Source organism: Patagioenas fasciata, chromosome 4 (assembly GCF_037038585.1).
Source record: "Patagioenas fasciata isolate bPatFas1 chromosome 4, bPatFas1.hap1, whole genome shotgun sequence".
NCBI lineage: Eukaryota > Metazoa > Chordata > Aves > Columbiformes > Columbidae > Patagioenas > Patagioenas fasciata.
In genome coordinates this window covers 74,232,288-74,257,042 of record NC_092523.1, presented here as the reverse complement: position 1 = coordinate 74,257,042, position 24,755 = coordinate 74,232,288, and the positions used below count along the sequence as shown (strand labels likewise).

At 37.9% G+C, this 24,755-nt stretch overlaps 1 protein-coding gene across 1 annotated transcript in view; it reads right to left on the bottom strand.

The window, feature by feature from the left end:
• Positions 1-24,755, bottom strand: part of COL25A1 (collagen type XXV alpha 1 chain) — a 304,703-nt gene that overhangs the window by 13,602 nt on the left and 266,346 nt on the right. The window contains exons 22-38 of the mRNA XM_071808204.1: positions 24,552-24,620; positions 23,615-23,659; positions 21,537-21,581; positions 20,911-20,988; positions 18,172-18,195; positions 16,609-16,653; positions 15,214-15,258; positions 14,833-14,913; positions 14,041-14,103; positions 12,524-12,574; positions 12,145-12,171; positions 9,978-10,058; positions 7,930-7,965; positions 7,021-7,074; positions 2,526-2,579; positions 1,363-1,389; positions 562-615 (exon numbers count right to left, since the gene is read on the bottom strand). Of these exons, the coding sequence (XP_071664305.1) occupies positions 562-615; positions 1,363-1,389; positions 2,526-2,579; positions 7,021-7,074; positions 7,930-7,965; positions 9,978-10,058; positions 12,145-12,171; positions 12,524-12,574; positions 14,041-14,103; positions 14,833-14,913; positions 15,214-15,258; positions 16,609-16,653; positions 18,172-18,195; positions 20,911-20,988; positions 21,537-21,581; positions 23,615-23,659; positions 24,552-24,620 (879 nt within the window). The remainder of the gene's footprint in view (positions 1-561; positions 616-1,362; positions 1,390-2,525; positions 2,580-7,020; positions 7,075-7,929; positions 7,966-9,977; positions 10,059-12,144; positions 12,172-12,523; positions 12,575-14,040; positions 14,104-14,832; positions 14,914-15,213; positions 15,259-16,608; positions 16,654-18,171; positions 18,196-20,910; positions 20,989-21,536; positions 21,582-23,614; positions 23,660-24,551; positions 24,621-24,755) is intronic.

Below are 24,755 nucleotides of genomic sequence, written 5' to 3'. Positions count from 1 at the left end.
TGAAGTTAGGCTGTTTCTGCTAATTTCACTGTCTAGTTGGTTTACCAGACTGGTAGAGTATAGGGTTTAATTTCAATCCATGAGTATCATGAACTGCTTAATTGTAAATACAACACCAACAAATATAAAGTTATAAACAGTTCCTGTACTTATCCTTTTGGTTTTGGACAGGTAGTGCATAGAGGTATGGTATACTAGGATCAACAGTTATACCGCAAATACTTCCAAGGAACAGAAATAAGGTCATCAATATAAAATTACTACCACAATGACACCTTTCAGTACTATCTGCATTAAAAAATTCAGACTGACAAGGCTTTTCAACAAGCGTAGGATGGATTGGAGAAAATGAGCCTAAAAACAAGCTGTGCTTTGGGACATGCTGGTATTACTAGTTCTGTGTATAAATTATCATGGGTTTTCATGATTTTGCTTAGCATATATCTGTGACCTGCCTTTTGACACACAGTAAAAGCAAAGTTTAAATGGGACAATTTATAGCACAAAGGCAGCAGAGCTGATTAGGCTGAGGAATCAAGCAACAGTTAACACTGTGGTCACCTTTTCTCCCTTTTCTCCTATATCACCCTTTTCTCCTCGAGGACCAGGGAAACCCTATAAAAACAAAATGGACAAAGATAGGTCGACTTTTATTCGCATGCAGGTTAAACTTTCAAATACTCTTGGAAAACATAAAAAAAAGATGATTCCACTACATGCTTTGTATGTATATGCGCATTATGTGTGCACACATGCATGTACACAAGAGCATGTGAGGCAAGTAAGTCATTGTGTTTTGTAAAGTCATTTTGTCAGCGATGGAAAGAAATCATATCACTCAAAATGGTAACAGCCCATGCTATGTAGCATAAGTACATTCTGGAAAAGACTCCTCCAAGTTAGGGATTTCAGTGTAGGACTAGAGGAAAAGTATTCCAAATAAGTCTTTTCAGCATGCCAAAGAAAGAGTCTATATTTTGAAATGTATCACTTAGAGGTTATGGAATTATTTTCTTTAATTAGGATAAGTTTACTTAGTCAAATGTTAGTGACTTCTTGCTCTTTTACAACTGAGTCACAAGTCTGAGTATTTTCTTACCAAGTACAGCATTTCAGCCTATTGACTTCCAAAGGACCAACCACTTGCACTACTAAGTACTGTATCTGATAGGGTCTGTCGATAAGGGATATATATTGCATAATCTTCATCCTTTTTATCATATAGAGCGAATGCAGCATTTAGCACACTCTCTGTAAGTACTGCATGCATGCTAAATGGAGACATGTATTACGCTCAGTAAGGTATTTCTTGAAAGACGCTTACCTACCAATAAGAGTGTATTAGTCATATGTATTACTTACATCAAGGCCAGGCTCGCCATCTTTGCCCTGCCAAAGAACCATATAAACTACATTAGCGTCCCTAAGCTGCGCTATCAACAGTCACCTTGATGTGCTCCCTCTCTGCAGGGGTGCCCGATGTTGCTGAGGCGGCACACATGGCACTGCAGTTAGTGAAGGGCGTTGTTGTCAGTGTTTAACATTTCCAGGAACTGATAACTTGACTGTAAAATTTTGCTCGATTGTAAAATTTTGTTTGCACACAGATTTCAGGAGCAAGCTAAAAATAAACATGCACTGCAAGCTAATTTAACACTCCCAGGAGCCTGAAAACTGTGTCTAGTCATTGACTCCTGATCCAATTAAATGGTTCCAGTTAAGCCACCAGTCTGTGTTCTGTCTTAAATTCATTAATCAAACAGATTAGCCAGGAGAGGGTATGGAAACATTGCAAGTCTCTTCCAGAGGCTGGCCGTGCCTGGCCAAGCACATTTACATGGCTTTTCTTGCGTCAAAGTACAGAACAGACATGCACACGTACACTCCTGGCCCAGTAACCAGCAAAGTAAGCAGAGTAAGCCAACAGATTTTACTGGGTCTAGCCTCATTAGGCCAAAGGAAGTTCTCACTCCTATTTTAGAAATGGATAATCTTGTTTAAGTGGTTGATTTTAAGCATACCATCTCCCCCTACTAACGATCAACAATGAACTTCTCAAATCACTTCTAAGCTCATGGCATAGAAATGAAAACAAAACTGATCTCTGAAGTGCCAAACAAAGCAAAAACATAATTGTGAAGTAGCCTCGCAGCAGGGAAATCCAAACAGCTTCTTGATAAAGAGAATCACAGCTTTCCATAGTTCATCCTGAACTCCTGCCACTCTCACATGGTCCCCAGGCAGCCAATGGCCACAGTCTAAGGACACAGAAGCACTTGCATTCTGGATTTCCTCTCTCTTGCTGGTTCGTACCAGGTCTGTTTGTTTACTTTTGCACAACCACGTGCATGGGTTGGAATCTAAATCTGCAATAGAGACCAGTGACCTTGCACTGTCAGGAGTTATTATCTGTCTTTGCCTTTTCCAACTAAGCGTATTGCTAGGTGAAAAGCAGTCACAAAGCACACAAAGTTTAATCAAGGAGTGATGAAAAGCACAATGTGTACAAACTATGTGCAACTTACAGGCAAGCCATATGGTCCTCTGGGTCCAGGGTCACCTACAGTTCCTTTTTCACCCTAAGAAAAGATTACAGAACAAGCAAACAAAAACGTTGTCTAGCTTAGATAGAAATGATGTCTACCAAGTACTTTAGGTTAAAGTGTATGCATTCATAAATCTTTTGAGTGAAAAATATCCAAGCTCATTTATTTTTACTAAATGATTAAGCAGGTGAAGAGGAGGTATATATTACTTTTTCTAGGCATAATAACTCTTAAGGCATAGGATATTAGATTTGGTTTTAAATCCATTAGTAAGTAACTGCAAGTATTTTTCAAACTGAACTTGCAGAGATTTCAGTTTTAAGCTTTTAACAGCTGCGACATCACACTCAGTAAAAATCCAATGTTGGAATGAAAATTGAGGATATACAACATCAAGCTCCAGCGCAGCATCTGAGATGCGACAGTGATAAGCAAGAATCAAAGCTTGTATTTAAGCAGGCAATGCTATTAACAGTGACATTGTGAAGATTATCCCATGCACTGTACCGTGTTGCTAAGTGCTCTATTGGGTTCTAGATTAGTGATGTAAATACCCTGGTTTATTAAAACAAAAATGTATTATGTGCAAGATAAACAAGTACAGAGATTACTCCAGAAGTCTGATCTTATTCTGCACTAAGATTCATGGAAAAATTACCAGTTTCCAGAGGGATACTACCAAGCAAGCTTAATAAAGAGTAAACTTTTCCAAATGAAATGAAATTCCAAGACGACAAATTTCAGGCTGACAGTGGCAATCATCTTTGCTCTCCAATTATCCATCATCAAGGTTAATATGGAGTTAAACCTCCTGAGTCAGTGTTAGCCCATGCAAGCAAGCACAGCCTGTGTGAGCATGCAAGGGAGGCAGGGCTGGTAAGCAGGTGCAGGCAGCAGGTCTTGTTTCAGGCTGTGGTGCCCTTTCTTCTGAATAAAATCCAGCAGACAAGCCATACTCTCTTGAGAGCACTAAACTGCACAAAGAACTGCTCAAAGTGTTGATAAGATGAAAAAAGAAAGTCCTGACCACCTCCAGTTTTCAAAGCTCCTACTCTGGATTTGTTACGTAGGGTTATTTGGATCCTTTCTTCATCTCCTTTTCTTAACATAACCTAATGCAACGCTTTGTTCAAGGCTTCTGGTATGCAGACATGCTGTGCTTCATCCCAACGATTGCTGCTCTTAAGGTCTTGAGATAATTCTGTGTGTAGAATTATCTACTAAAAATCTGGGTTATTTACTGCTCATTATTAATTCAATGCTCTATTACTAAAAGCTCAAGACAGAGATGTAAATGCGTGCCTGATTAATAGTGGTGATTATTAGCACAGCCAAGTCCCTCAGCACAGCTCTGAAAGTGGGCTGCTGAATCTCATTTGTTTTGAAAAAAATAATAGAAAAAAGCAGGCACCAGAATGAACTGAGTCTGAACCTATTGTTGAACAATCACAGCAGTAAGGAGCTTGTCAGAGTAAGGGACATTTGATCTATTTTGGATACTTCATATTTTTACACAGGTGGATGCTGTCTATGCTCCCTTTAGTCTAGTGGTGATTAAATGTGTAATGTCTGATCTTTCTGGATTCTGTTAATCTCCAGCCATTTCTGTGCAGCACTAAGGCTGGATGCCCTTGCAGAACAACTGAAGGTATTGGGAAGTAAAAGCTGATTTTCAAAACAGTAAATCCCTTGAAGCTTTAAAGCTTTCTGCTAGGAAGAAACTAATGTGCTGACCTGTGTACGTAACAGCTACAAGACTAGTTACATATATATATATATATATATATTTTAAATCTTAAACAGCATAATGTTGCTAAACATGTGGTAGACATAAAGATACTGAATGTTTCAGTCTAGGAAATAATCTCATCTGTTATGTAAGAATATATTTAGATAAATGTATCTCACAGTTTTTGCCTCCAATACAAAGCAAATGCTGAAACGTGTTAGCAATAGCAGATGAGGTCCTGAATGTTTATGTATTATACAAGATTGATGGACTGTCATGGGCATACTGCCCTCAGCCATCACAAACAGCTGAATTTAAGGACTTTAAGACACCATCCCAATAGGCTATACAATTTCACACTAATAATTACCATTCCTGTTTCTACCAAGAGAAATGCACAAAAACACAGTACTGAAATGTTCACCAGTATCATACTTCAGGAAGCGTTAAATCCTGTGTTAACTTTTAATAATTAATGAGCAGTTTAAAGTTTAGAGAGAAAATTACATGGCTAAGCTCACACAGTGAGTTAATAGCACACTTGTTCTAAAATTCATGGTTTCCTATTTTCTAGTGACATGCAGTATTTTCCTAGTCTACTTTCTCACCATCTAGCTTAGATTGTCCGATGTTTTCTATTTTAATTAAATAGCTAAACTGGAAACAAATCAACCAAACGTAATTTGCACAATGTCTTCTACCTGAGTAACTGAGCGTTACCTCAAATGCAGCCTACGCAACAATGAACCCACGATTCTATAGAAGGAATCACTGGGCTTCAGTTTGACTATATTTGTTTTTCCTAATATTTAAGGAGACATAAATATATAGTGATCAGCATTTTCCATGTGTTCTCTTAAAGTGAGATTGTCTTTCCAAATTTTAAATAATGTGGATTTAAGAACGTGGTTATGTTTCATGTTAGGAATTCCCAGTATCCTTCTAGGTTAATATTGGCCTGAAGTTTTTCTTGTCAGTACGGACAAAATGTGATCCTGTCCAGTGATATTGGGCAGTGACACCATTGGAATTATCTTCCTATTAAAAACATACCATTTTTAATTAAAAGGCAAAGTCTGAAATCTGCAGACAAAAATGTTTTCCTCCTGTTTTCACATAAACAAGTTCAACAGTTGCAAATGCAAGTTGCAAAAGTGTGTTAAAAACTCATGATGTGTTATTTGGATAATGAGACATATATCAACACCAGGCACCTGTTAGATAACTGTGCTACAAACAGCTTTTCCTCCCAAACAGTACTGAATAACTAAATTAATAATTACAGCAATAATATTGCTAGTTGGTTGCTTGGAAAAACAAAACCCAAAATTCCATTTTTCTTATGAACTTCCTTCAATTCATTGAGCTACACAGAAAATGGTGGGTGTGCAGGAATTTCTTGCACACCTTAGTTTTTATGTTTTTGCACATCTGTCCTTCTGTGGTTATGCAATTATTGAACTGATTTATATTGCAGCAGTTCCTGTCCCCTTTGTAACTACGACTTGTCAACAGACATGGTAGGGCCGTTTCTATTTCCAGTTGTGTGACTTATTGGATACTTTCATAAGAAAATAAACAATTACAGTTATCTTCTATACATTAGAAGAATAACTTGTACTGTAGCACCTTGTTTTTGAAAGAAATTGAAACATATGCATATCCTTCAAGGTAAAAGCTCATAAGACAAGAATAAAATGTAGTGTTTGTATATGCTTCTACATGTATGTATCATATAAATTATTTTCTGAAGTTCAGAAGATGATGTTCAAGTATCTTTTCAAAGGTTTTATAGGAAAAATGTTATGTCCTAGTCGAAAAAAATACCTGAATGTGTAATCCCCTAGGAAAAAATGAGAATACCCAAGACGATCAGAGAGATAACTGAGTGGTAACTAGAGTCTAGTCTTCCTATTTTGGACTGCACTGCACGTCTTGTATTTATGTCTCAGCACACAGATCTGCAAAACTGAATCATCAAGTCATGTATACCTTTCTCAGACGTACTGTTGTTAAAGCTAACTGGACCTGTGCCATGTGGCTGCGTCCTTAATACAGCAAGTCTAAAGTTGTTTTAGTACAGCTATTTTGCTAAAGAAAGAAATTCAAAGAGACAAAAAAATTCTGGGCTGGCAACTACTTGGAGGTTTTAGTTACTATTTAGTTACCTTTTGCTTTGTTGTACAAGTTGATGGTTGTATTGTTAAAGATGACAGGCTCACAGGTAAAGATTAAGGTCCCTATCCTATTTCCAGTGGATAAAATTTACTGTGACTACTTCAAATGAAACAGAAGGGATCCTGCTTTAGAAGTTATGTTAGAGAATTTTTTCAAGATAAAAACATTTGAGGGTAAAGACGCGAGAAATATTAATTTTTTGCCATTGCATGCATATATAATCAGGTCACTTTATCTTCTTTTGTCCTAGTTTGTTCTCTCAATCCATTTACACCAAATATTGAAACCAACCCAAATTATATATATGTAGCACTATTAAATTGAAAGTCCTGTAAGTTTCTTACTGACCAAAATACTCCCCTCCTCTGAAGTTAATGAGCTATAAATCAATCCTTAAACACGTAAAAGTGTGTCTAGATAGAAAGCATTTACAGTTCCAGGCTGATCCTTAAACAGATGAGATACTGTTCTGTTTAGTAACATCTAGGCACACTATAAGTAGCCATATGACGTTTTACCATTCCCACAGTTGCTTTGTAAAGAGAAGCACGTGGGGCTTATACTTACTCTGTCTCCTTTAGGACCTGCAGGGCCATGGGGACCAACTGGGCCATCTACACCCTACGAAAGGGAACAAGGGTGGTAAGAGAGAGGTCTTGTTCTGACAAGTCTTTAGATTTAATAGCTGTCTTCTAGCCAAGAACTAACATGGAATCAGTCTTCAGCAATTGAAAACGCTGACTTAATTGTGATGGGATCTGGACAAACAAATCTATTTGGCTTTCAAAATTCCACCTACAAGCTGTCAAGTTTCGAGGTAACTCATCTTTCTTCTAGTTGGATTTTACCTCATTCATGGAAGTAATCTGATTTAGGAAGATATTAAATGTATTTAAATAATAAGGGTCAAAGATTTTTTTTTAAACTTTGATTATTTTTAAAATTGAAAAGTCCACCTGTAAAGTGGACATACCTGTTGCAGTGATCAATGGGAGGCTTATAGAAGCCTTTAAATACATAACTCCACTCTTCTTTCACCTTATCCATTTCTTTATCATTATGAGAAGAAAAGGATTTAACACATGTTAAATTTGAGAATGCCTGCAGCACACTCCCAGTATGTCTGCATCCATTTCACTGATTCCATATTAGCATTAAACAAGGGTGTTTTCCCATCTAAGCCAAATCTCTGACCTTACTCAATAAAATAAGCACCCCAACCAAGGCAGGTATCCAACCACAAATCAAACCCAAGCTGCCTTTTTAAGATTCAGAGCTCCTTCTATGGCGAATTCCATTCTTCTTCCCACACACATCGCCCTAAGAGTCTGCTCACAGCCTCATCTCATACAGCATGGAAAATGCCTGCGGTGTTTGCCTTCTTTCCTCCATGTTCTGTGTGAATGTGGCCGATGGGGCCGCTGGAGTGGACATGGACTCGGTAACGAGAGTGACACAGAAAGACGAGGGACTCACCCGGGCTCCTGGCTTTCCGTCTAAGCCAGATGCTCCCTGTGTGATTAGGTGGAAGCATGGATGATGGGGACAACACGGATGACAAGAACGTGACATTAGTAAGTGGTGCTGATGAACAAACACAATTCAAATGCACAGTGCAAGTTGTGACAGGGTTCTGGGATGGGTATCACATTACTACAGCATGTTAGTTAAAAATACACATAAAACATAAAGTTCCTGATTCTGTTCTCACATTAGCATGTAACATCACTGCCTCACCCCTGCCTTCACATCAAACTACATTAGACCAGAATAACGTCAAGCTATAGGAGTGCTATAAACACCAGATGTTAGGATGTTTTTGAGCCTTAACACCCAAATATTTACTTTGCAATTTACTTGCATGCTTTCCAATTTGTAAATAACGACAATACTGAATACTATACTACACAAAGGAATTAAAAATGTATGCTAGCCATAATAGGAAGTATTTAAGTGCAAGAATACTGCATTATGCAGCCAACAAAATCTGGATCCTGACTACAATGGCCTCATTCATTTCCAAGAGCCCGGGAGACAATCACAGTTCCTGTTTTCCCAGCACAGTCCCAGTTCGGAGCGCAGTGAAGGGCTGGAAACGGGTAGAACCGGGCACAATAAAGCTTCGGGCTATTTGCTTCAGCATCCTTGGGGACGGGCTGACCTCTGCTGGAGTTTATATGAATAACAGAGCAGCAGAGAAAGGTCCGCCCGACTATCACAGCACTGCTGGCAATAATGCTGGAGCTAGGGGGAGCAGCACTAATTGGGACAAGGGAAAAAATCTGGGGAGAAAACAAATAAATGAAAACTACAACAAAAATATAGGAGGAAAAACCCCTCATTAGCATTGAAAACGAGCCATTTTTAGGAAGTCAAACACTTAGACTTTACTCCTTAAAATTACACTTAGAAAAAGTAGTAAACAGGAGTAAGATAAGATCTATATACATCTGAAAAACTAATGGCATATTTTGCTCTAGGTTAGAGCAAATATTTCTAATAGAACCAAAAATTTCTTCTTTCTTTTAGTCATTTTCCGGGTGTTGGCTCCGACCCCAAAACCTCCCTCTCTACATAGCTGTAAATGTCACGTTGAAAATAGTCTTTTTTTTTTTTTCCAAAATAACCTAAAAATGTCAGTGAAGGTGACCTTGTCCAGAGGCCCTGTACAGAATTCTTGAAAATATTAATCAGAGGGTTTGAGTCAGCTAAGTCTTTTTCCTCCACTTTACAGTTAACAATGTAATCACATGAAGCAATCCTTGCATTAAAAAGAAAAAGCAAACAAAAAAACCCCTCACAAACAAAAAAACCAGCACTAAAAATAATAATAAAAAACCAGACCAAAAAAGCACCAAACAAAACCCAACTAACTCTCTTTGTGAGAAAAAATAAAACTAACTTCCCAGAGTGCTTTCAAACACACAAAGTAAGCACACAAAAGATTTTCTCTTTTTGTCAGCATAAATCTTAAGTACCCTAGCGTTTCCAAAAGAAACCTTTATTTCTAAGGTACCTCATTTATTTCTAAGATGAAATTTATGACAAACAGGATGGAAATTTTCTGAAGAACAAAGCAAAAGTAACAATGCACCATCCCTAATGAAGGAGAAAAAGGAAAATCCCTATATCAATTTTTAACTTTCCTCAGTTAGACCTCTCCATTTTAACTGCAGATCTGCATTTTAACAGAGGAAGAATAACTGAAGAGATGGGGGGAAAAGGGAAGAATTCCTTTTATTACACAAACACCATATAACATTTAAATAACAATATGATTAATGTAACGGGGGTGATGGCATCCTTGTGACATTGAACACTTTGAACCAACATAAAACAAAAAATCCTGACAAAAATAAAAGCCTGGGTGGTACAGGACATTAGATGATAACACAGATTTGGGGTAAAACAAAACAAGACTGATGCTCTGCTCTAGCATGGTATGTTCTATGAGTTGTTCATCAGCAGTAGGAAGAGAAGTTTGGGATTTGCACTGAGATTGAATAGTTGGGTTTTTTACTTACTGGAAGACCAAGGGGCCCTCTGTCACCCTTTTGACCCGGTTCACCCTTCAATCCTTTAAGACCATTTAACCCTGGTTCACCCTAAACGTAAAAGTATAAATGCCAATTTTTTCATGCCATAACGAGTTTTCAAGCTGGGACAGAAGAAGTCAGACTCAAAAATGGTTGCAAATTCCAGTTTGAAACAAAGACACAAATTCAGCTTTGTCAGCTTACTGGCATATTACATACTGATATAGTAATGAGTAAAAGGACTTGGGAGGTATCTGCTAGAGATTTAAAATCTGTGTGAAAAAAATGTAGGAATCTTATAACTAAGAGATTCTTTTGAATCTTTTCCTAATAATTATCACTATAGATAGTTTGAATTCAGCGTGAGTTTCAGGGGGTTTTAGGATTTCCTCAAATCCCACAACTACCCGATGGAGACGATTCAAACTGAAAGAGAACTTTTGGAAAAATAAGCCACAAAACTGGAGGTTTCTACTGCGGGATCTCCTGGAAAATACATTTTTCTTAAGGAAGCAATATTTTTTCTTACTGTGAACTGGAATTTGCAGCACAACGTTACATAAAGATATTTTAAACCTTTAAGCATACGTAATTAAACGGTAACAAATTTAAAGAAGCAGAATAGGTTATACAATGCTAAGTTATTTGGGAGATGTATAGCTCCTGTGTTCACACAGGGAAGTTTAAAACAACGTAAGAAATGGTACTTGTCTTGTTGTGATTGTTAAATTATACATAGGCTATTAAGTTAAACATCACTAAGGGGATAATGGGCTTGGAGTTGCCAATAAATCATTCTTGCATGATGAAAAACTACCCAAGCATGAGTCAAAAAGAGTCCTGACCACACCTGCCTCTTTTGGGAAACAGAAATATGTGGGTATTTCATCCAGGCTGCTCCCCATGGCCTTGTTCCTACGTTTTTCTTTGATGTATTATGTTACCTTATATCATATTAATATTGAAAAAATATATATCTGAATAGAATCTAGTCTGCTGCTTTAAGTAACTCCAGACATCATTTGCCTGCTTTGCACCCTGCCCTACGAAGCCATTTCTTCATTCTGTTTCTATTTGACTCAATGTGAATTTCAGAACAGTAGCGCTGAAAATACTGAAGATTTGGAAACAGACCTGAGAAGTCTCACAAAAGCCAGACTCTCAGGCCAAAAGCCTGAGGTAAGGCAGGGCTGGTGTTAACGTGGAACTGACTTGACTTCAAAAAATGATTTATGACTCAGGCTTCTTGCACCAAGGTAACACAAACAGTCTCATAATGAGTCAAACCTGTGATTTTCTGTCTTGCACCTTAAAAATCCAAAACTAAACAAAAAAACCCTCTACCGCTCTTATTTTTTGAAAAAGGTGTGTGTGATTAGGGAGCCATAGCAATTAAAATGATCATGGCAGACAACACCACTGGCTCTAATGAATGCTATGTTCTAGTGTCACACTGAAATATTTATTTTACTGGGGATTACTGAGTTAAAGCACAAATTAAAATATTCCAACTCTATCAAGACCCTCTTCCCTGCTCCTGAGCTGTGTTTTCATGGGCTTAGAAAGTCCCTACAGTGTATCACTATGTACTATGCTATGGAAAATATTCAGATGGTGTTGCAGACCTGCCTGATCAGGGATTCTAGGTTGGAAAACATGAAAATACACACGAGTTTGTGACGGGAGCTTGAATAATGTGTGAAGGAACTGGTCAGCAAAGTACATGACACCTAAGAAGGTGAAAGGCCATTCATACTAGAAGAAATAGGAGATGCAAGAGATAAATGAAGAAGACTTTATCCAACTCCATTTCCTGAGCATATGCCATGCTTCTATGTTAAAAGTAGTTCCAATTGCAAGTCCAGTGGAAAGTTGCTCATAAACAGGAAACTAAATAATTTCGTGCCATGTCACAAATGTTGATACAAAAAAAAAATCAATTCAGCCAAAGCTCACAAGAAATACTACTCAGAAACAATCACAGGATTTTAAAAGCTCTTAACCTATCTATTAAAATCTGCTTTAAGGTTTAAGAATATCAGAAACATTTATTAAATGAGACATAAGACAAAACATAACTGCATGCATTAAAGAACAAAGTGTAACACTTCACAGACATCAAAAACATGACTATTCAAGAAAGCCGTTAATTTACCTTTGGGCCAGGCAGTCCATGAGGTCCCTGAAAATAAAGATACCATTTTTCATTCTGAAAATATGCCACAAATTTTTAAGAGTTTGTTGCTTTTTAGAGGTGCAAGTTGCACCTGTGTTTTTTTTCTTCACAAATAAAATGCAGCTGCCAATAAAGCAACTGTTAAACACCTGATTCAGAGAGTGAACCAGACCACTAGCATGTTAACACTAACATAGGCAGCTGCTATTTTTTTTCTTTACTTCCTATGAATTTAAGGACATGCAGAAAAGGTCCCTCTCTAATGGTCACGTACTCTCATAGCACTTCTATAAAACAGGTATTAAAATGACACGCGGGCTTAAGCTCTTTCTAGCAGTGCTCTTCCTCCCAAGCTTACCATAGGGCCTGGAGGACCATGTGGCCCTGGTGGTCCAGGTGGTCCTATCATCTACAGATAAAAAACAACGGCATTAAATCATGCAGGGTAAAAACTCCCTCAGAAATACCAAAAGTCAGACTGACCCTCCTTCTGTTGGCAAGAACTTACAAATATAGCAATGCAATGGTGCACGTATCTAGAAATGGGTTTAGGAATGGGAAATATTTTGATTCGAAAGACAGAGTACCCAAAGTGTAGATTTGCCTGTGTCATATGGCAGCGTGTCTACCTCCTGACCTTACAAAAAAAAACCCAACAACCTCTCTAAACCAAACAGTACTGATCAGGGATACTTGAACTTTTAGTCTTTTATGGTATGTACACTTTAGTTGTCTTTGTACCATATAATCCACTGATATAGAAGTAGAGGATGTGTGATTTTATTCCTCCCCAATACTGATGAATGGAAAAGATACTAAATTCAAGCTAGGGTTTGGCATATTTTAAAAATTGCCCTTTGTCTCCCATTTCATTTAGACGACTTGCACCACGAATCGCCTGAAGCCATTAAAATAGGCAATCAGGTTGCTCAGCATCTAGTGCGCATATATTGTGTACTGGTTTTCTGTGTTCTTAACAAATCCAAGGAAGAGAATTTCATAATTGTTTTTACAGTTTAATATCATCTCACTTCCTGGGTTTAACCCCAAAGGGCTGTTATTGTAACCTGCAAGGTGGCAACAGGGACGCTAAATCAGGTCTCCAGATCTACGCGCAACCCCTCTGCTACACTGGCTGTTGGTGATGGCAATAGTGACAGCAAAATGAACTTTGAAACGTAAGGCACAGCTTCCACCATCTGCGAAATCCCCTGCAAACTGAAAGCCTCATTACAAGTGAAAACGAGCAGAACAAGATGAATGAGTTAGGTGAATTCACTTGTAACAAATTAATTTTCGTTTCAGAGGAACAGACTTGGATATCCAGGGTGCCTAGCGTGTCTTGAGATGGCAAAGGGTGATGGCTTTGACTCCTCAGAGCTCTGGCTCCAAATACCCAGGACACATCAGCACTGACAAGGCAGTGGTAGTTAACTTCTGCTGTGCTCTGATAATGTTAATCACCCATATCATAAAGGTATCATGTGGGGAGGTGGTGGTTGGATTTTGTTTGTTTTTCCCATCAGTTCTATCTCGTTATTTTCTCTTGGAAAACATTTATCTTTTGATTTGCTACAGAGCCAGAAGGCTTTCACTGAAGTGAGCAGGACTTGTTCATAGTGAGAGAACAGAAGAGAACAGGATTACATCTTTAGAATTTCTTGAACGGTATTTAGGTCTGTGACCAGAAGTCTGTTCATTCTCAAAAGGACAAATAATTACTCAAAGAAGAAAAACATTTTGAAAGTTCAAGTGTAGGAACTATGAAGGGTGTCAGGAAAGATCAGACATGAATATGAAATATTGTTCAGAATCAAAAGCTGGAGAACCGTTGCTGGGCTACTACGTTCACTGCAACTCCACGCTGACACTTACTGAAGGACCTTGGGCACCAGGCAAACCAACATCTCCTTTTTCACCTTTCATACCATTGGCTCCCTACAAAATCATTACAAAAGAGTATTTATAAGCAGCTTTAATCTCATTAGCAAGCAACCTAGAAATTATAATATTTATTTGCAAATAATTATATTTTAAAAAATAACTATACAACACACATTAATGGAATTTCTTTGTTAAAAAAAAAAGGTGTTTATTAATAACTGTTAACAAGTGTAAAGTTATGCTTTTATATTGTCAGCTATCAATTGTGGCATCGTATCTAAGACAAACCCTTAAGTTGGCACTCCATCCATGATATATTGTATTATGGACACATTTTTGCAATTGTTTCTTTTTTTTTTTTTTTTTACTGAGGAATTTCATTTGTATATAGATATGTGAATAGCAATAATGCATCCCATAAGTATTGATGTATTCTCTCTCTCCTCAACCTAAGTCATCTGAAATTCCTGACGAGTGTTCAAAACATAGCTCCTCTCTCTTACATGCTACATTTGCCCAAGTTGTGCTATACATTATGAAAGATGTACAAATCTGATCAGCATGCCAACTAATCTCTCACTTCCCAAAGCAATATTTTGTTTGACCGTAAGTGGAAAGAAAAGTTCTGACAATCTTACACCTCCTCCTAGATTAGCTGCAGAACAATCTCACAATTTTCATCCCCAGTGCTTTCTGTCCCATTTGCAACTTATCAGCACTGCTGGAAATTCCTGATAGTGGAAGAGAGAATAATACCAGTATTTAGCCAAAATTAATACTCACTGGCAGGCCAGGCAGTCCAATTCCTCCCTTGTCTCCAGGCATCCCAGGATCACCTGCATCTCCTTTTGAACCTTTAGGACCCTAAAATATGTACTTATTCAGCAAGTGTGGAAAAAATCAGAGACACCAACAGAATTCCAGCTTTCGTCCTAACAGGCAGAATAAGTCATTCTATGGATTGAACTTTGTTATTAATATGTAGAAATGCAGCCATTATTAGACTGCAGAGTATGCAGCAACACAATAATGATCTTCATAAATTACTGTCATTATATTATTATTTAGATTATGAAATCTAAGCTACAACTTGAGATCATAATCTCCTGAAATAACCTATGGTTGCTCACACGATCTACACAATGTGATTTACACATGATGTACCTGCTCCCCATCAACTCCTGGAGTTCCTGGGGATCCTGTTTCACCCTGCAAAAGATAAGATGGGATTGGATTACCTCAGTTGTCCCAGACATTCGAGAAAAGAGGCAGAGAAACTGCCACAATTAACAACAGAACCTTCATATTTTCTTTCTGTGACTAATATAAATCACTAGTGAAGGAGTTAATACTCACAACCATGCCCTGTGACTAGGTTTTGAACAGCATTCTCCAAGGGATCAAGTTACATTGATGGGTAGAGGTTACGATATTGGAAACAAGCTCCTGTAAGGTTGAATTCTGCTTTGTGTCACCAATTTTGAAAGAGAACCCTCATTCATATGAGGGAACACAACGTCTTCCACACTCCAACTCCTCTGTGTTTTACAACATACTTCAGGCTGCAAAACGCTGAGTAGATCCTAATGCAGAAAGCCATTTGGGCACACTTAACTGTATATTCCATTATCAACTCTCACACAGAAGAATGAATCTAGTTTCTCACATTTTCTCAAAACAATTAGCATGTATAATGTGATGTATTGCCATGCAGTGCCTTGTATGAAACCTAAAATTGAAATGTCTAGTATTGTTATAAAGGAAACACATATTTACTTTGGAAGAGCTTAGAATCACTGACAGAAGACATGACATATTTAGTATTCAAGAAAGAGGGGAATTATGTCAACTAATTTAAAACCAATTTAAGGAGAGTCCACTAACCTCAATTTTTTTAAAGTATAGGCTAATTTATTATTTAAATCATATAGAACAGTGCAACATATGGTATTAATTGTCTCTGTGTGGGCTGCTCACTAACAGTTCTGGTACTATGTGTAGCACCAACCAGGTGGGATTAGCAGGCTTGGCTTTGCAGCCAGGCTCCTGCCCACATGTGCACGTTTTAATTTTTACCGGCATTGGAAAAAACTGTGCTTATTTGGGTGTTAATATAAAAGCTGCATTCACGTTGCACTCATAGTGTGGCCAGGGGTGCCTTGCACACAGCTCTGTCCACTTCATTCCCACCCAGGCAGAAGCGACACGTGGGAGCTTGTGCGGCTGCTTTGCACAGTCCCAGGGAACAGCCTCAGTGTGTATCCATGGGGAAGGTGCTTCTGCCCCATTTCAGTACTGATTAATTTTGCTGGTTCTCAGCTGTACGTTTGTGTGTGGCAACTAAACAAAGCACCTATCCTGGAAAGCTGCATTTCAAAAGGCTAGGATGGAAAGTTTGAAACATGCCATGTTTGGTATAATTAAAGTTAAATATGCTTAACAGAGAGCTCCATGTCCCTGTGCACACCCATCAGTTCAAACCAAACCAAACCAAGACCAAAAAAAACTGGAAAATGCCTCCAACCCTTAAGATACAACAGGTATAGGAAGGAAGATCACCTTTGGTCCTTGCAGCCCTTGGGGTCCTGGTGGTCCTGGTGGCCCCTAAACAAAAACATACAAACCTCTCAGCTTTTAAATAAATTTCTACAGGACTTGCCAGGTAAACACAAGATGAATGTTAATATAGCTACCATAGCAAAATGGGTTAGATTTTTAACACATGGAAAACCACGACCAGTTATGGACAAGTTGTTAATCTGTGACATCTTTCAACAATCAGAAGAGTACCATGAAAAATAATATTTTTTTAAAAAAAAAAGGTTAAAAATAACAGTACAACTCATGTTGTATAATAAAGTCCTGCTGCTCCTATTGACGAAATGGCAAAGCTTCTCTAAATGGCAGGGACACCAAAACTCACCTCAGCCACACTTGCCAACCCTCACATCCTGATTCAGAACAATGCAAGGCAGGAGAAAACTCTAACTGATTGCAAAGAGGATTCTGCTGAAAGATGCTAAATGCATTTGGGGATACTCAGTGCTTTGAGAAATTGTCATGGAATAAGCTGTAACTATTTCTTTCATTTCTTGCTCAGGCTGTGGACATAGAGTCACATAACAAGCATTAGTTGAATAGTGCACAGTGGGGATGCTTTTTTAAAAAAAATATTAGAAGTCCCCTTCATTAATGTAAAGACAGCGTTTGTACAGATGGGAAAATAGGACTAACAGCAATCTTGCAGAGAAGAACTTGAAACAAAGAAGAATGAAGTAATTTGTTTATACCAAATCTGCAGCTTTAAGGGAAGGCTGAACCTGCAATACTGTGAGCATCTGCCAGCTGCTGCCAGTATTCCTAGAAATGGTGTCTGGCCTGATGTAGCCAAGCATCCCACAGGAATGGGCTGGAGTAAGATTGCTGGGGTGCCCAGTTGTCCATGCATTTTGGGGACAGGGCCTGGAAAATTTATTTTTATTTCTGAGATCTGATAAGATGGGACAAGAGAAGCCCTCATACTTGGGCTTTCTACTTAGCTCTACTTATTAACGGAGCTACTGCTAATTAACTATTAGCTACTAACTAAGCTTCATTTATTAACTTATTTCCTTGTAAACTGAGACAGGCCTTATTTTCAGAAAATAATTTGCATCTGGTCTGAAAACTCCCAATCGAAGTTTCTTCACAAACCAATTTGAAATAATTGGATTTCTTCCCTGAAAATAAGATTGATAATAAAAAATTGCTTCATACTCAAATCTCCTTTATGTTTTCACTCCACTCCCATGTGGATGGGAACATACACCAAAAATTCCAAAGCAGCTACTTGCCTAGATGTGTCCCTACAGAAATAGTGAGTTCTGTATTTTCCTGGTCTCTTGCTTAACTGAACTGAAGTTTTGCCATTAATTCATCAGGAGCAGAACTGGTTCCATTGTTAAATGGCTTTCAACAATGGGTTCTCTGTTACGGAAACACCAAGCAAATAAATAAATACATGTGATGATGAACCAAGTCAACATCCAATCAAACTGTGTCCTGAAGGAGCAGGATTATGAACATGCTACAACACACAGGAGAAGCTCTATAACACATACTAAGTCATGCAATAGGAATTACCGCGACAGTCAGAGTGGCAATCCTCTGTTGGCAAAATGTATTAACAAGACATATCATTACCAGAATTGAACAAGGGATATAAATTATTCTGCTTACTACAATTATCATCTCCACAAAATATGCTGCATCTGGGAGACACCAGGCCTCCAAATAATAAGAGTAAAAATCATGCTATTTTTAACTCCCAGTGTTGTACTAGCTGCTTGGCTTTATGGGAATCAGGATTTTACATAAAGGAAGACTGCGTGTTCTTACACAAGGGATCAAATAAATTATGACTAAATAGCAAAACCATAGCAAAAGTATTCCAAAAGTTTTTTTTTAAAAAAACATTTTAAGAAAATATGATGAATTGGTGTCTTAAGTTGACTAAAGGACTTGCCCTATGTTTTGCAATCTCTGCAGGTTTTGCCCTAGTGTTTAATTAATAAATACAATTCCTAGAGCAGAGATATAACATTGATTTTCATATAGAAATGTGGATGTACAAAAAAGTTAAGTTCTAAATCCAAAACTGCTGGTCCACAAGCCAAGCTGTATATACTATGATTCTGCTTTATAGGTTTTGAAAGACAAAGAACATTTTCATCATGGAAGGAGGCAAAACATCTTGATCTGACACAATCTTTTTTGCCAAAGAGGAATCTAAAAGCATGTGGAAGTGTTTAAAAGTAATTAAAATGCTTGTCTATATATATTTTTTTAAATACCGAAAAATTCAGTTTATCTGGATACGGAAAACTAAAATAACCATTGCAAATTAACATTTGCACGTTCACACAAATAGGTTCCATTTCAGCAGTATATTCAGATTTTAATGTCCAATCTTGTAGTTCCTACAAAGCATAAACTTTTGTAGTTATTGCCTTTTGCCTTAGGAAATTCTGCAGAATAGGTTTGAAGAACAATTTTGATAGAGTCACAAATTTTGTATCCAGTCCTCCAAGTGAAAGCCGCATACACTCAGCAGGGGTCTTGCTTGAACTGTGATGTTAATTTTAAGATCACAATCTTCAGTGCTGATGGACTAAGATGCCTGTTTCTCCACCGACACAGGAGATTGAGTAGGATACACAAGGTAACTAAATTGTTCTGAATCTTCTGGGCTGCTTGATGATTTATTAATAAATTCTGAAACACCAAACAGGCAGCCTGGATCTTGCAAACTCTTGTCAACTTCTTAAATCAGCAGGCAAAATTCTGGGCAAGTTCACAGCTCACTGCTGAGCGCTGGAAGTTCCCATTTGCTTCTATGGGAGAGCTGCAAACCTCAGAGCCACTAAGAATTTGGCACCAGGAGACTAAGGAATGGGTGCTTGCCATCTGAAAGGACTGAGCTGGATTTGGCAAGGATATTTTCAACTGATACTATATAATCTTACTTACACCATCTTTGCACAGTCATTCCCATTAGTATCAAATATTTGTTTCCTTGGGTCAGAAGGTGATGACATTTGAAATGATTTACAATGGGATAGGGGCCTTCTCATATGTTTCAACCACTGCAACAGCCTTTTGTCCCTTTTAAAGACTTCTTTATGTACTGCAGCTTTTCTGAGGAAGCTTGTAAACAATATATATGCCAGTTAAGACAGAATACAGGAGATACAGGGCCTAAAGCCTCTGGTAAATCTGTGTCTGGTAATATGCAATATTAATTTCAGGCTACTTGAGGCATCTAACTCAGAGAGTAATTTAAAAGACTGAAAGTCTTTGAATTTCCCTAAAAGTAAACCAAATGAGACAGACATAATGCAGAGCCTCATAAAATACCTATGTAGACTTCCCCATAGACACCACTCACAATGAAAGAGTGGGCTTAGCCTTAACAACATACAGGCTTTTAGATTTTATTTAAGGCAGTGAAGTATTTTTTATTTTTCAAAAGAGTCTTGAAAACCAAATGACTGGCCAGACTTCCACTCCCACTGAGTACATGCAAGAAGAAAAGTTCAATGGCTTCAGTGAGAAAATGATCAGATGCACAATGAGCCAGATTCAGTCTTCAATTGCACAGAGAAAGCCATTCACTTTGGTGGAGTTACACTGCACAGAATTTGCATCTGAGTATACTGCGATGTAAATCAGCATGACTGCAATGACATATGTCACCTCGGTACTTTGCTTTTGTGCAAACACTCATTCATTCTTTTTGTAGCCCCACTCTAATCCTCCACACATTTCTGTACAGCAGTCAAAATAAGTTTTCTCAAAAGGAATAAGTGGGAAGTCTGGTGCTTGGTCTACTTAACATACTCAAGTTGCTGATTGAATCCACAGCTTGCTAATGGAACCATGTGACACGGTTTCCAAATCTCAAATACTCTGTTCTTTACATTTTATAGGAAGAGGGGAAGCCAAAAAATAAATGTCAATATTATACTGCATGAACTAAAAAGCAGACACTGCTGTTGAACCTGTGTATGTGGTTTATTACATTAATTCATCGCTAAGCATCAGAACCAGCAATGAATCAGCTTTATCCTCATTAGATGATGTCAATGCTTTTCAGGGGAAATGAAACTAATTCACTCAGCTAAAGCGTATCAAGGAAACAATTTGTCTGACACCAAAGAGCAAAACTCATTTCCAAATATAGAGAGATTCCTGATTAATAAGCTCAGCAAATCTTCACATGCAATATGTTTTCAAGGTCTACAAAAAAGAGAAGTACAATGATGTCAAACTGCTTTTCCCCACACCCATCTAAGCCACTCCAGCCTCGTTATGTCTGCCTACCTGCAGAGCTTCATGGATATTGCCATTATAATCAATTATCTCTGTTGCACCTTGATCACCCTTCTGTCCAGGTGGTCCCTGTAATATATTTTCCATAAAATTTTTGAAACATCTGCCAAAAGACTGCTCTAGACACTTAGAGACACATACTTTGACTCAAGTATGCTGTGTTGGAATTTTGTTGTACTTATGGTATGTTATGACAAACCACAAAAGTTAACGTTAAACTAAAGATTTTTTCTAAAGGAAAACAATTTTTTTAAAAAAGACAAATATACACAAGCAAGTCAGTACACAGTGATTTGTGCTGCAGTGGGAAAAGAAATATATGAAACCTCTGCAGTTAAGCATTTAAGCAGCTCCTATACTATAGTTCTGTATTGGCTGTGAACAATGTCAGAACATCTGGCAGGTAGCGTCCTGCCCACGCACTGTGAACAGGAGGCTGCTTCAAACAGCAGCGAGAGCTGTTATGTATATTAAAGGCCAGTTAGCAACATGGGTTCCGCCAGAGTCAAGTGCTCCTTTTCACCAGTTTAACTGGAGCTGCTGCTGCAATTTCAATTGAGAGTACGGACTGAATCTTAGAGTACAAAACAAACAGCTGAAATGAGAAGCAGACTTACCCGTGGACCTGCAGATCCTGTGTCACCTCTGTCACCTGTATCACCCTATGTAATATTTGAAAACAGATATGCCATTTGGAAATATATCACATAGTTCCTCCCTTTTAAATATGTTTCCCTTAAATAAACTGGTTTAAAAGGCCTCTCATCATAAACTGAATGTGGATTCTTAATCAATGAAAGGAAAAATTCCTTCAAAGTTTGTAGTGGCAGGGTTGACAATGGTGCATATTGTTCTATGTGAAATGTTACAACGTGCTGTTTCAGTTTGGAATAATAAATCCCAAAGAACCAATAAAAAGTAGATTACCAATTAAGTAATTTGTATGAGCTCCCTATTCTTAATGGTGCTATTATCAAAAGCTTTAAGAGAAAACTAAAGGAATGAAATCACTCAGTCTGAAAGCACTCAACTTCTTCAAAGGTGTGTTTCTAAGGTTTATTATCTTTTCTTTCTGCAGTCATGACTCCACCAACTTTCTGAACTTCCCTGCTCTGAGTCATTGCCTCCTCTACAAACACAACATTACTGTCACCATTCGAGTTCCTTTACTCCCTTACTGCAACAGGCTGAGGATCTTTGCCATCTTGCACACAGCTTTTTCTGCCTGGTTATTCGTAATATATTTCAAGCGATGGAAAGAATTTCAAACATGTATGTGTTCATAACGCAACATTCAGTGAATATGGTTCATTTCACTTCACAGTCACTTTCATAGTCACTTTCATAGCAAGCTCTTATATTTTTATATTAATTTGAAATTAATTTGAATAAGAAGTGCAACTTTTGCTTCTGTTGAGATCTATAAAACCTAGGTACAAGTCAGGGAAGAATGATTAATTCACCAGTGGTATTAGAAAACACAGAAAACAGAAAACTTTCATGGGGCTAATGAAGGAACATGAAGAGCAGGCTGATGACAGGACATGAGCATTTGCCTTTTCTTTCAGTCTTGTCTTGACAGCAATTAGTGAACATGTCATTTGATTTGTTAAAAAATGAAGTTGCCAGTCACCAGATTGGCTTCTGTGGGCCAGATTGTCAAGGCAGGTATGCAGGTAAAATGAAGATCATATATCCTCTTTTGATACCCTCTCCTTGATAAAAAGAGAATTGAAGGGCATATCTTCATCTTTTGATGTGTTTGCGAGGTGTCCAGGAACTGTAGGCAAATGAGAGGCTGATTTACTCTTTTACTGTCGCTCTGATGCTTTAATCCCCTCATCAGTTCCCTCAATTTCCAATGTGTCTCTTTGGTGAGAATGAATGAGGTTAAGTGGCACTTACTTAATCATATCCTTAAGCACTGCTAATGGGCTGCTCTTCAGGGACCTTACAAGTACTGCAAAGAGTATCCTACCAGTCTACATTGTCTTGTCATCTTTTTTTTTCTGACAGTAGACTCAATAACCACCTAAGCAAATCGATTTTCCTTTTGCTTTGACTCCATAATATAACATGAAGGAGTCCAGTGAGCCAGTATTTGCACAGAGGATGAAGTAATAGGCAAGCATCTATTTTATCTCTCTACATCTATGTGAACCACCTTCATCTATATAGAGATGGATGGATAGATAGATATAATCAAAGTAGCTTTTTAAAGCAGGTAAAACAGTAATGTAATCTACAAATCTTGCCTTTGTAGGAGTTCTAGCCCTCCTATGTCAGCCTGTAGTACATGGAATACCACTGATTCCTAACTCACCAAAGTGTGGATCCACAAAATTATTGTGAAAGCCAATTAAATCTCCACTGGCATAGTCAGGTGTTGGTTCCTGGCATGGGGGAGGACCAAGCCACATCAATTACACAGAGAGAAACCAAGTTGCACAGGGGAAAGCAGAGCAGAGGGAAATAGACATTATGACAGGAAAAGAACTAGAATCACAATGTTTAAAACACACAGCATTCGACTCTAATAGCTAAAGTTGAAAGTCAGAAGGTCTCATTTATAAAGAACACTGCAGACAGTTACAGGTTCTTTTAAAGAGCTAAGTGAATTTTCTCTGAAATGTTACAAATAATTTATCCTAAAAATCATTGATTACTCCACAAAGACAGTTTCTTTACTACTAACCTTGGACCCTTTTGGGCCTCTAGATCCAGGTTCACCTGTTTTTCCCTGTTTGAAGGAAGACAGACAGGAGAAAAATGGTAGAGAAATGGGAGTGCGGAGAAAAAAGAAATTAGTAATGACTACCCACAGTATGAAACAGCAGAAACACTTCGTATTATATGACCAAGATAATGAAACTGTAAAGGCACTGAGTTTAATAGCACCCGGAGTAATATATTCTTTAACAGCATGCAAAGGCCATGGATCCCACCCTTCCAAATAAAAAGTATTGGCATTAGTAAAGAGTAGACATCATTAACACTGATTAGCAGGAATGAATTATGTCATTCAATAGCTCCTGAAAAATGATAACTATGAGATAGAGAAGATAGTTAAATATCCTAAAATAAGGAGATTAAAATAAAGCATTACCACAAAATCTTTTCCCAATGGTTCAGGTGAATACAAACTAACTGGTCAAGGAACACAGAATCTCCCTTACTGCTTTCAGGATGTATTAGGAAAGGAAAACTTGATGGTAATGACACAGTGGAAAGTATTAAGACAACGCTAAAATGTAGTTAGAATTATCTCTTTCTTACAGAGTTAGGAAAGTGCATGCAAAATGGATTTTCTCTGCATTCAATAGCTACACTGGTCAAAGTTCAAACTTTGATGCTGAAAGGTCAGGACTTTATCCTAAATGAATTTGGCCAACTCCATGACAGTGTACGTAGGTAGTATCTTTACTTTGTAGACCAAATAAGAGTCTATTCAGACTGCAGTTTCACAGCTGTGAGCACAGAACTGCCATTGTCTTCTGGACTGAACTGGAGTATTTGACAGCATTTTCATTTAAAAGCTCACTCACCAAGTTTTTGTTCTATTTTTCAGCAGGAAAAGATGTGTTCGTATGTGTAAAAGTAACAAAACATTTCCAACATAAAATCAGACTGACCTTTGGTCCAGGAACTCCAGGTTCACCTCGCTCGCCCTTCCCAACAGGGCCTGTCTCTCCTCTGTCACCCTATTGCAACAGATACACATTTATAACAAAATGCTGGGCATTTTTCAGCACACCACCAACTCAGCATGATCAAAGAAACCAAATCATCTGAAGAAAATATTTTCAAATTTATCTATGACTTGTAAAGGGTTAGGG